Source organism: Anthonomus grandis, chromosome 12 (assembly GCF_022605725.1).
Source record: "Anthonomus grandis grandis chromosome 12, icAntGran1.3, whole genome shotgun sequence".
Lineage (NCBI taxonomy): Eukaryota > Metazoa > Arthropoda > Insecta > Coleoptera > Curculionidae > Anthonomus > Anthonomus grandis.
The window spans coordinates 1,739,833-1,753,093 of NC_065557.1; the positions used below are offsets into that span (position 1 = coordinate 1,739,833).

The 13,261-nt window shown below is 31.3% G+C and overlaps 1 protein-coding gene across 1 annotated transcript in view; it reads left to right on the forward strand.

Annotated features, from left to right (window-relative positions):
- The first annotated feature begins 62 nt into the window (after positions 1 to 62).
- The window catches only part of LOC126742914 (ribosome quality control complex subunit NEMF homolog), a 32,731-nt gene continuing 19,532 nt past the window's right edge, over positions 63 to 13,261 (forward strand). The window contains exons 1-8 of the mRNA XM_050449776.1: positions 63 to 230; positions 295 to 466; positions 526 to 862; positions 920 to 1,083; positions 1,133 to 1,325; positions 1,474 to 1,655; positions 2,583 to 2,815; positions 2,866 to 3,108. Coding sequence (XP_050305733.1) covers positions 175 to 230; positions 295 to 466; positions 526 to 862; positions 920 to 1,083; positions 1,133 to 1,325; positions 1,474 to 1,655; positions 2,583 to 2,815; positions 2,866 to 3,108 — 1,580 coding nt within the window. The 5' untranslated portion in view covers positions 63 to 174. The remainder of the gene's footprint in view (positions 231 to 294; positions 467 to 525; positions 863 to 919; positions 1,084 to 1,132; positions 1,326 to 1,473; positions 1,656 to 2,582; positions 2,816 to 2,865; positions 3,109 to 13,261) is intronic.

Consider the following 13,261-nt stretch of genomic DNA (forward strand, 5'->3'; position numbering starts at 1 on the left):
GTTTGACGCAAGCCTTTAAGCTCCCCATATCAGCTGTTTTTGACACTTTTGACACCTGTCAATGTCACTTTGACAGATTTCAATTTACTCGCCAAATCGGCCAAATATTGCCAAATTAAAAATATAGGAAATAAAATATAAATTTTCCTCGTAATTCTTTATTTTACCGAAAAAATGAAGACCCGTTATAACACCTTCGATATAGTGTGTGTGGTTACAGAACTACAAAAGTAAGTATATACCACTGTTATTACCATTTTATCCCTTAAAAACCCTTGTTTGGCCCCCATAAAGGCTTGTAGGGATGAGGGTGAACAACATTTACGACATAGACAACAAAACTTACCTAATAAGACTTCAGAGAACTGAAGAGAAGCAAGTGTTGCTCCTGGAGTCAGGAAACAGGATACACTCGACTAACTATGAGTGGCCAAAGAATGTTGCACCATCAGGGTTCAGCATGAAAGTATATTATAAAAAAAAAAACAATAATTCCACTGCATATTAATCATAAACCTCTTACAGCTGAGGAAACACTTAAAAAACAAGCGCCTCGAAAGCCTTAACCAATTGGGCATAGATCGTATAATCGATATGCAATTTGGCACTGGAGAAGCTGCTTATCATGTCATTTTAGAATTGTATGATAGGGGCAATATAGTGCTTACTGACCATGAAATGACTATTTTATATGTGCTTCGTCCCCATACAGAAGGGGATAAAATAAGGTTTGCTGTAAGGGAAAAATATCCCCAAAACAGAGCCAAAGAGGAAGCGGATGTTAGTAAGGAGAAACTTTTGGAGATTTTAGCGAAGGCCAAGGTGGGGGACCAGTTAAAGAAAATTTTGAATACAAATTTAGGTATGAAACATTGTTATTTTTTTTGAGGTGTATGTTGATGGTCATTATTGGTTCTAGAGAATGGTCCAGCATTGTTGGATCATGTCTTGGCCAAACAAACCATACCAAGCTCAGCAAAAATTGGTAAAACCTTTGATATTGAAAGGGATGTCGATAAACTTGTGATGGCCCTTAGGGAGGCAGATATGATATTCAAAAGTGCCAAAAAAGAGCCTCCGAAGGTTTGAATTTTCAAAAATATTATTATGCTAGTTGAAATAGTCCTTTTAGGGATACATTATTCAAAAAAAAGAAGAGCGGCTTGCGATTGAGGGCGAAGTTGAATATTTTTACTCCAATCAGGAGTTTCACCCTATGCTCTTCCAGCAGCACTTGTCGATGCCTTACAAGGAGTTTGACAGTTTTTGTATGGCAGTGGACGAGTTCTTTTCCAGTTTGGAGAGTCAGAAGTTAGAGTTGAAAGGTAGGTGGGGAGTTTAAGTTAATAATTTCTATATTGGCAATAAAATTTCACTACACACTTTTACATAAAGGAAAGGCAGTGAATAGTTTTAAATGTCTTTGAGTTAAAATCTGATAATGAAATATACTCTTATGGGGTGTGATTTTAGCTGTGCAGCAAGAGAGAGACGCCATGAAAAAGCTGGAGAATGTTAGGAAAGATCACAATCAAAGACTGATAGGTTTGGAAAAGCTACAAGAAGAGGATAAACAAAAAGGCGAATTGATTACTAGGAATTGCGAGCTGGTTGATAGGGCTATTTTGTCTGTACAGATGCTTTTAGGCCAACAGGTATTAACAACCTTCAAACTCCAATTTAATTTGCTTTTTTATTAATGACGGGATACACTATTACTTAAGTTTTACAAGCTTATCCAAGAACTGGACTGTAACAAAAACAAATCAAATTACAAAAATATGTAATATATAAACTTAAAAGGTTCAAACATTAAAATTAGATAACAGAGTTGACCAATTGGTTCTTAAATAAATTCGCTGGCAGGCCAAATATTTCAGTGTTGCAACTTTTTAACTGGATAGATGTAAACGACTCTCAATTAATGCATAATCACGATCAGCAATAAACAAACCCATCCTAAATGGGCAAAATCTTAAAAATTATACTGAACTCTTTCCACAGTCATGTTGTACTAAGGTAACCAAACTATGGAGGCACCCTTTAAAGTATCCAATGAAAAATTCTTACAATTTTCGTTCAGATGTTCATATAGAAAGATTGATTCTCTTGAAAAATGACCTCCCAAAGCTTTTACTTTGGTTACATTTATTTAAACTGGGTGTTTTCTGATCCCCTTATAAACTACTATTCCTACACCATCCGAGTCGACCTGCAAAAGTGTCTGATACTCTTTACAGTGATTTGTTTTCATAATTTTAAAGTCATCAGCAAAAGCCACTGTTCTGAAAGCAATTAAAGAGAGTATTTGCAAATAAATTAGAAGAAAATTGGGAAACAATGTCCCCCTAAGGTAACAAAAATTGCTTCAAACAAAAAAGAGCCTCTGCTAATGATTTACAATAATAAACAATTTAAACCCACAATATTTTGATGATAATAAACCAGTAATGGGGTGCTTTCCAGTTTTCCCTATATCTCTGACACAATTTTTTCTTCATTATGGTAGGGACACCTTTCATTTATCATAAAAATCTATTTAGTGAGGCATTTAAATTTCCTTATAAAAAGGTGCATTTCAGATGTCTTGGGACAACATAAAAGAACTAATCGATGAGGCGCGTACAAGAGGTGACCCAATAGCCGAAATAATAACGAAATTAAAGCTGGAAATCAACCATATCAGTTTACAATTGCACGATCCTTACGCGGAATCCGAATCTAGCGAATCGGATCAAGAGAATTACGGCGATAAAATTCCTTCCATGGTGGTGGACGTGGACTTGGATCTGACCGCTTTCGCTAACGCTAGAAGGTCATTTTATATGGTTAGGTTTTTTAACAAGTAAAACGTAATAATTTCAGATATTACGATCAGAAACGTACGGCGGCAAAGAAACAACAAAAAACCATCGAATCGCAGTCGAAAGCCTTGAAATCAGCCGAGAGAAAAACGAAGCAAACGTTAAAAGACGTACAGACCATCACCAATATTAATAAGGTCAGGAAAGTTTACTGGTTCGAGAAGTTTTACTGGTTCATTAGTTCGGAGAATTATTTGGTTATCGCCGGCAGGGATCAGCAACAAAACGAGATGATCGTCAAAAGGTATCGTTACTCATTACTCATATGTTACCAAAATTAAATTATTACTATTGTATGAAGAAGAACAAACCTTATTTCTGTATGTACCATAATACTAAGAGTTTAATAATAAAAACTAACTGGATAAATATTAAAATAAGATATAGTTCTGCACCATTTGCTCAAACTCATAACAAAACTTAATTAGCTTGATGAAAAAACGATTCAGAATAATGTTAAAAACTTTTCGAAATTATGAGCTATAAAAGTGATACATTTCTTATTAAAAGCTTTTCTGTTCCCTGTCATCCTTACTGTTGTATATTTTTACACTAAGGTAGTGAAATGAAATGTTTAGGTTGGTAGTACTATTGGGAATCTGTAAGTTTCCTTCAACATTTAACCTGTTACAGTAAGAATGACTAACATGTACACCTATTTCAGAGTTTTCATATATAAAAGAACAAACACTTAAAATATATTATAAAGATCGAATAGCCAGTATTCTTTTACTATAAAGTAAATATGTTGGAAATATCCTTTCTAAAAATGATTTTAAGAATGTAATTTTGGATTGTCTTTAAAAGGTTTTAATGCATTTTCGTAAGAATTTTCCCATACTATTTATTATAGCATATCTCAGTAAAGACTCTACAAAAGCTTTGTAAACACATATCAAAAGTTGTTCCCTAATCATACAAAATTACCGAATTAATTTTCTAATTTAGTTAATCGTAACACATGTTGTTTCCACTTGAGGTTCTGATCGATGATTACTCTTCTTAAAACGGGGTTATATCTCGGAGTTCGTAAATTTTAGACCCCCAGGTGATTTTGTCACAAATGACCTCTAGAATCACTATGTCAAGAAATAGTTGTACTTTCCAATCACCCTGTATATATCGGAAACGTTTAAACATACATAAAATTTATTTATTATATTTTATTCTAAAATGTAATATTTATTGTTCCTCGCCACTGGTATCTTCTTCGGCATCGCTTTCATCAGTTTCACCTTCACTGCTATCTTCCTCGCCAAGCTGGATAATTAGTGGTTCTACCTCTTCCATGTATTGATCAGTTTCGTAGTATTTTTTTTCAATATTTACTACATGTTTACAGCATTCAGCCCAACGTGCAGGTGTGATAGAAGCAATGCCCAGTTGTACTTGTTTCATTAAATTTTTAATGGATATGTCGCCAGTAGTGTTGCGACTACGAACAAAATGTTTCAACTGGGCCCATATCATTTCGATTGGATTGAGATCGCACATATAGGTATGCATAAGCAACAATACTTAAAATAATCATTTAAATATGACAAGTATGTTTTATTTATTTTATACATCTAAATGTATATTTGACAAGAATTTAATATAAGTAAAAGTGTTTAAATTGTAAATGCCACCAATCAGTTTGCCAGGTATCGGTTTTTGAAGCTTCATTATCCTCCAATGCAGATTCTTCTGTCTGGGATTGCCTGAAACATACTTACCATCGTTTTTTTTTTTTTTTTATTTTTTAGAGAGGTTAAAAAAATCTGCTAACAGACACCCCGGGCCGGCCCGGGGTAGTGTGGGGTTAAGGTTTTTTCCAACCCCGACCCACTAAAAACCATTCCTCTAAGTCAAAAATTCAGGGTGAAAGCACACTGGTTACATGCTTGGTCAATTTTATTCAAGGAAGCACACTGATACATGCTTTGTCAATTTTTCAAGGGAAAAAATTGCACACTGATACATGCTTTGTCAATTTTTCAAGGGAAAAAATTGCACACTGATACATGCTTTGTCAATTTTTTAAGGGAAAAAATTGCACACTGATACATGCTTTGTCAATTTTTCAAGGGAAAAAATTGCACACTGATACATGCTTGGTCAATTTTTCAAGGGAAAAAATTGCACACTGATACATGCTTTGTCAATTTTTCAAGGGAAAAAATTGCACACTGATACATGCTTTGTCAATTTTTCAAGGGAAAAAATTGCACACTGATACATGCTTGGTCAATTTTTCAAGGGAAAAAATTGCACACTGATACATGCTTTGTCAATTTTTCAAGGGAAAAAATTGCACACTGATACATGCTTTGTCAATTTTTCAAGGGAAAAAATTGCACACTGATACATGCTTGGTCAATTTTTCAAGGGAAAAAATTGCACACTGATACATGCTTTGTCAATTTTTCAAGGGAAAAAATTGCACACTGATACATGCTTTGTCAATTTTTCAAGGGAAAAAATTGCACACTGATACATGCTTTGTCAATTTTTCAAGGGAAAAAATTGCACACTGATACATGCTTTGTCAATTTTTCAAGGGAAAAAATTGCACACTGATACATGCTTGGTCAATTTTTCAAGGGAAAAAATTGCACACTGATACATGCTTTGTCAATTTTTCAAGGGAAAAAATTGCACACTGATACATGCTTGGTCAATTTTTCAAGGGAAAAAATTGCACACTGATACATGCTTTGTCAATTTTTCAAGGGAAAAAATTGCACACTGATACATGCTTGGTCAATTTTTCAAGGGAAAAAATTGCACACTGATACATGCTTTGTCAATTTTTCAAGGGAAAAAATTGCACACTGATACATGCTTTGTCAATTTTTCAAGGGAAAAAATTGCACACTGATACATGCTTGGTCAATTTTTCAAGGGAAAAAATTGCACACTGATACATGCTTTGTCAATTTTTCAAGGGAAAAAATTGCACACTGATACATGCTTTGTCAATTTTTCAAGGGAAAAAATTGCACACTGATACATGCTTGGTCAATTTTTCAAGGGAAAAAATTGCACACTGATACATGCTTTGTCAATTTTTCAAGGGAAAAAATTGCACACTGATACATGCTTGGTCAATTTTTCAAGGGAAAAAATTGCACACTGATACATGCTTGGTCAATTTTTCAAGGGAAAAAATTGCACACTGATACATGCTTTGTCAATTTTTCAAGGGAAAAAATTGCACACTGATACATGCTTTGTCAATTTTTCAAGGGAAAAAATTGCACACTGATACATGCTTTGTCAATTTTTCAAGGGAAAAAATTGCACACTGATACATGCTTTGTCAATTTTTCAAGGGAAAAAATTGCACACTGATACATGCTTGGTCAATTTTTCAAGGGAAAAAATTGCACACTGATACATGCTTGGTCAATTTTTCAAGGGAAAAAATTGCACACTGATACATGCTTGGTCAATTTTTCAAGGGAAAAAATTGCACACTGATACATGCTTTGTCAATTTTTCAAGGGAAAAAATTGCACACTGATACATGCTTTGTCAATTTTTCAAGGGAAAAAATTGCACACTGATACATGCTTTGTCAATTTTTCAAGGGAAAAAATTGCACACTGATACATGCTTGGTCAATTTTTCAAGGGAAAAAATTGCACACTGATACATGCTTTGTCAATTTTTCAAGGGAAAAAATTGCACACTGATACATGCTTTGTCAATTTTTCAAGGGAAAAAATTGCACACTGATACATGCTTGGTCAATTTTTCAAGGGAAAAAATTGCACACTGATACATGCTTTGTCAATTTTTCAAGGGAAAAAATTGCACACTGATACATGCTTTGTCAATTTTTCAAGGGAAAAAATTGCACACTGATACATGCTTGGTCAATTTTTCAAGGGAAAAAATTGCACACTGATACATGCTTTGTCAATTTTTCAAGGGAAAAAATTGCACACTGATACATGCTTTGTCAATTTTTCAAGGGAAAAAATTGCACACTGATACATGCTTGGTCAATTTTTCAAGGGAAAAAATTGCACACTGATACATGCTTGGTCAAGTTTTCAAGGGAAAAAATTGCACACTGATACATGCTTGGTCAAGTTTTCAAGGGAAAAAATTGCACACTGATACATGCTTTGTCTATTTTTCAAGGGAAAAAATAGCACATTGGTTACATGCTTTGTCAATATTTTTAGTGAAGTCGAGTCAAGTCACGTCAAGTTATAATTCTTATTAATAAGATAAATAAATCGAAAAATTAGTTTGAAACAAAACTGATACATCATAAATGTCTTTGCTGCTTATCTACGATTGGATATTAATTTATTTAGATCCCATTTAATTGTAGTTATAAAAACCCTTATTTCAATTATATTATGAAGAGAAGGCAATTTTAATAAGGAAATTTAGCGAATAAATTTCCTATAGAAGACCTCCCAAGATTTTAATAAATTCTAAATCTTTTTTTTATAAAATTAGTTTGAAGTGCAAATTTAGCGAATAAATCTGCTAATAACTATTTTGTTCGTTGTTTTTTAGAACCCCTCATAATAATGTTTGACTATCATGATCTTTATGTCAGATTTACTTAATAAGAGAGATAAATTTTAATAAAGAGGAAATTTAACGCATAAATTTCCTATATAGAAAACCCCCCAAGATAAAAGATAAAATTAGTTTGAAGTGCAAATTTAGCGAATAAATCTGCTAATAACTATTTTGTTCGTTGTTTTTTAGAATCCCCTTAATAATCTTAGACTGTCTTGATCTTATTTAAAATACAGATTTAGCGAATAAATCTGCTGACCAGAGAGAGACATTTTAATACAGAGGAAATTTAACGCATAAATTTCCTATATAGAAAACCGCCCAAAATTTGTTGACACAAATGTCTTTCCTGCTTATCTATGGTTGGATATTAATTTATTTAAATACCATTTAATTGAACTTGTGAATGTGAATTTAGCGAATAAATTTCCCCAAGCTTCCAAAAATTTTGAAGAAATATTAGAATTTATTAAAATTTGTATTTGTATTATAACCCTTTAGAGATTACAGGTAGATGTGAATTTATCGAATAAATTTACCTAAGTTTTTAAAAAAAATTGAATAAATATTAAAATTTATTAAAATCCGTATTTGTGTTTATAACGCCTTAGTGATTTCACGTAGATGTGAATTTAGCGAATAAATTCAGTGGAATATTTTTAAAAGAGAATTTTTATTTATAAATTAGTGGATCTACATCTGAGTTCTATAAATTAGTGGATCCATTTCAAAAATATGTCCTCATTCGTAGCCCCTTTTTTAATAATTTCTATAATGGTGTTATATAAATAAAGATAAATCATAACTGAAGGTTATTTGATTTCTTATACTGTTGAAAATTATCACCCAGAGACACTAATAAAATTAAAATTCGTATTTGTATTTATAACCAACCCCTTAGTGATTTTATGTAGATGTGAATTTAGCGAATAAATTCACAAGATACTATTGAAAAAAAAATATAAAACTTGTAAAAATATTTGACTGTTTTAAAAGGTGGAAATTTAACGAATAAATTTCCCTAAATTTTCAGAAAATTTTGAAAAAATATTAGAGTTTATTAAAATCTGTATTTGTATTTATAACTTCTTAATGATTTTATATAGAAGTGAATTTAGCGAATAAATTCACAAGAAACTTTTGAGAAAAAATGTGAAAGTGTGTCTATGAAAAATGTGTAAAAATATTTGACTATTTTAAAAGGTCGAAATTTAGCGAATAAATTTCCCCAAGCTTTCAGAAAATTTTGAAGAAATATTAGAATTTATTAAAATCTGTATTTGAATTATAACCCCTTAGTGATTTCATGTAGATGTGAATTTAGCGAATAAATTCACCGGATTATTTTGAAAAGAGAATTTTTATTTATATGTTAACCCCTTTGTTAGTTTTATTTAAATGTGAATTTCGCGAATAAATTCACAAGACACTATTGAGAAAAATTTATAAAAATGTTTGTCTATTTTAAAAGGTGGAAAGTTAGCGAATGAATTTTCCTAAGTTTTCAGAAAATTTTGAAAAAATTTTAGAGTTTCAGAATTTTAGAATTTCAGAAATTTTGAAAAAATATTAGAATTTATTAAAATCTCTATTTGTATTTATAACCCCTTAGTGATTTCATGTAGAAGTGAATTTAGCGAATAAATTCACCTGATTATTTTAAAAAGAGAATTTTTGTTTTATGTGTTGATCTTTTTATTAATTTTATTTAAATGTGAATTTAGCGAATAAATTCACAAGAAACTTTTGAGAAAAAATATGAAAGTGTGTCTATGAAAAATGTGTAAAAATGTTTGACTATTTTAAAAAATGGAAATTTAACGAATAAATTTCTCTAAGCTTTCAAAAAATTTAGAAATATATTAGAATTTATTAAAATCCATATTTGTATTTATAACCCCTTAGAGATTTCATGTAGATGTGAATTTAGCGAATAAATTCACAAGACACTATTGAGAAAAAATATGAAAGTTTTCTTATTAAAAAATTGTATAAATGTTTGAGCATTTTAAAAGGTGGAAATTTAACGAATAAATTTCCTTTTTTCCAAGTTTTCAGAAAATTTTGAAAAAATATTAGAATTTATTAAAATCCGTATTTGTATTATAACCCCTTAATGACTTCGAATAAATAATGAGTGAATTTATTTTAGTTCTTCATGCAAACTAAGCCGAATCCAATATCCAATCGTAGATAAACATGCCAAAAAAAACAACACTAACAAGTATTACCCAGAATTGAATATGCAATAATAAAAATAAAATAGTAATTAAAATCAAAAAATTAATTCAAGATTTTATTGATACTAGAATTGTTTTGTTCTTTAAATGTGAATTTAGCGAATAAATCCACAATAAATTTAAAATTTAACAAATTACTACTAATAAAATATGAATTTTTGCTTCTGTATTAGGGATCCATAATTCAAAATAAATTGCATGCAATTGTAAAAAAAATCAGTACTTACCTTTTACTCCAACTTGACAGGAACCACATTAAAAACACACACTCACACTGTACACAACAACACTGACCCTGTACCTGAATAATAAATTCACCGGAAAATTTTCAAAAGAGAATTTTTGTTTATGTATTAATCTTTTTAATAATTTTATTTAAATGTGAATTTAGCGAATAAATTCACAAGACACATTTGAGAAAAAACATTAAATTGATTCATAAAAAAATATTTAACCGTTGTAAAAGGTGGAAATTTAACGAATAAATTTCCCTAAGTTTTCAGAAAATTTTAAAATCCGTATTTGCATTTATAATTCCTAGATGTGAATTTAGCGAATAAATTCACCGGATTATTTTAAGAAGAGAATTTTTATTTATGTTTTAATCTTTTTTTATTTAAATGTGAATTTAGCGAATAAATCCACAATAAATTGACTCGAAATAACATATGAATTTTTGCGTCTGTATTAACCATCCATAATTCAAAATAAATTGCATGCAATTATAAAAAAATGGGTGCCTACCTTTTAATCCTTGCTTGACAGGAACCACTTTAAAAACACACACTGACCACAAGTTCACCACTTTTTTCCGACCTACTTCTACCGACAACGGAACAAGACTGACTGAAGTACCTTCAAAAACTGACTGAATCCCGAACCCCTTCCCCCACCCCCCCCCCCTCTCTGAAAGACTGCGCGCTGTCAGTAGAGAGGGTTGCGCGCGTCTTTACTTTCACTTTTCGTTACTTTATTTATTAGTCCAGTAAAATTAGATATAAACTCAAATTTTATTTAAAAAATGTTGTACTTAAAATAGTACAAATTTTACCACAACTCTGTGGCCTCAATGATACTTAATTAATGCCTATATAGTCCGGGGAATCTGTACCATATTTCATGAAAAAAAAAAAAAATTGCAACCCGCAAACGAATGACTGGATATGGTAAAGGGGTTCATAAGAAACACAAAAAAAATAAATTCATACCTGGGGTAGTTGCGGGGGTGAAAACTGAAAAAAACAGCTGGAGCATTTTTCTATCGCCATTTCCGGCGAAAGTTGACGCCCAAATGAAAAGTGCTTAATGGCAAAGTTGTAGACAATATAAAAATCTATAATTTTTGTAGAGGGCACTTTTGAACATAACCTCAAAATGTTCAAGATAAATGCAAAAATTGCGAAAATTTTTTTTTTCGTTTTTTATTTTTCATTTATCCAAAAATTATGCAATTTTCATAAAACTTGGTATAAATATACCCTTTATTAGTATCCTTTTATTCAGTAAACTTTGCTCAGGTCAGACGTCTAACAAAATAGTACGTGGGCGCATGTAGTCAAATTTTACGAATCAAATGTATAAATTCTTAAAAAAATGCTTAAAACATTTATTTATTTAATAAAATGATTAAATATCGCTTAGAATATTACTTTATGCCTCTTTCCACATAAAATTTTGCGATTTAAACATGCATGTGATGTGACAATACAAGCAACACCGGCACACGGACTATTCGCGGCACATCAAAGATTCTAATAGATCTCTGAACTGAACTATATGTATAATAAATTTTTCATTTCTGTTATTTCGGATCTGTTAAGTCCTGTTAAAACTTGGTGGAAGCTTTGCAGTAGCTTCTACGTTAATTGTACGGTCCCCAGTATTATTAATAGAAGCTTCCTCTACGCAGCTATTATAGTAAATTGAAAGACCCTCGTAATAAAAATTCTCAGTATCCTTTCGAATTTTATCTTGAACCTCAAATTCTGAATCATCTCTACTCATAATAATTTTGTTATGATACTCAGAAAATTTATCAAAAACCTTTTGAATATCGCCATGCCTAGCTTTGAATTCCCCCTTTTTTGTTGCGTCTTGTAATGACTGAACCCCAATGGTATAAAATTCTGTAATTCTACTGATGCACGATTTTTTCTTTGCCTCTAACCTTTGTGGTTGGCTCATTTTTATTAAATTTTTAAAAATGCAGAAAAATTAATTTTATAAATTACTGCAAGATAGATTTTTTACAAGAATAAATTAATTGGGCTCGGACTAAATTATTTATTATTAAATGAAAAGAAGGTCAAATAAATGCTTACTTATCTACGAAGGTTTATTTACTTACTGAAATACTTTGTGTTGTTACACGGCGCGATACGCCTAAATATTAAATCGTAAATAGATTTGGAAAATGAAATAAGAAAAGGAAAGTGAAACTGTCTACTCAGAACAGTATTCCGAATTATTGCAAAATTTTATGTATGAAAAGTAAGAACAAAGGAATTAAGATGGCAATCTTTGAATTTTGAAATAAAAGGAATATGAAATTGTATCTTTTTTAAATTAATTCGAATCCGGCTCGAAGGACCATTTTATGTCAACGCATAAATAGAATATTGAAAGAGTTGTGGACTGTATTTGAAAATTGTAAGTAATTGCTAAGTAAGAAAATTGTAGCACACTACTCAAATGGGCGCTTACCGAATAAGACAGTTGTGGTCTTCTTAAAGGGGATCCCCTTAGTTGCTGTCCAGGCTTACCACTATCACACAATGGTTTTTAAACCGAAAATTAATTAAATTGTTTGAACGATTGTAACAATTGACTTAGTATCGACACCAAAATTTTCTTGTTTTCGCCGTCGTTGCTCTCGTACAAGTGCTTCGCCTTCGACCTTGCACATCGCGCCCAGATAATGGGAGAAAAATGGTACATATTCCACGCGAAATGGAGTAAATTTTGAAATTAATGATGGTATGGAACAGGTGGTTATTGGGTGACAAGGAATATCTAAATATTTAATATCGTAGAGCCTGGAGGACGTTCATATTACATATATGTATAATAATAATAATAATATATATTTTATAATATATCGCCGAGATCTGCTATTTAAATAGCAGCTATATTTAACTGCTATTTCAGTTGAGCAGTAGCAATAGCCACTGCTATACAAAAATAGCGGGTTTGACCCATCTCTACAGAAAACCGAAATAAATAGAACACCTGCAGATACATTATTTATTAAAAAAACCCCATCGAGAACTCCATCGTTTATCGCCTGTTGACCAATCACGATGTGATATTTCCGTATTTAATACATAGTACGCTGGCAAAATGAGGCTTTGTTGCCGCCTCGTGAATAAATCTGAGTATTTATAAAAGGGACATAATTTGTTTTACAATGTACTATTATTATTATAAACTTAAATATACTTAACCTTAGCGCAAAGAAATATTAACACACATAAAAGGATTTGGAGAGTGACAATCTGGCAATATCTCAGAGCCATTTAATTTTTTTGCCCGCATTCTTTTCGGGCGTAAGTTCTCAGTTGCTGGACAGTACATAGTTGTATAGAGTAAAACTTTGATATATTTATGTGTGATTTCCATGAATTAAAAAGG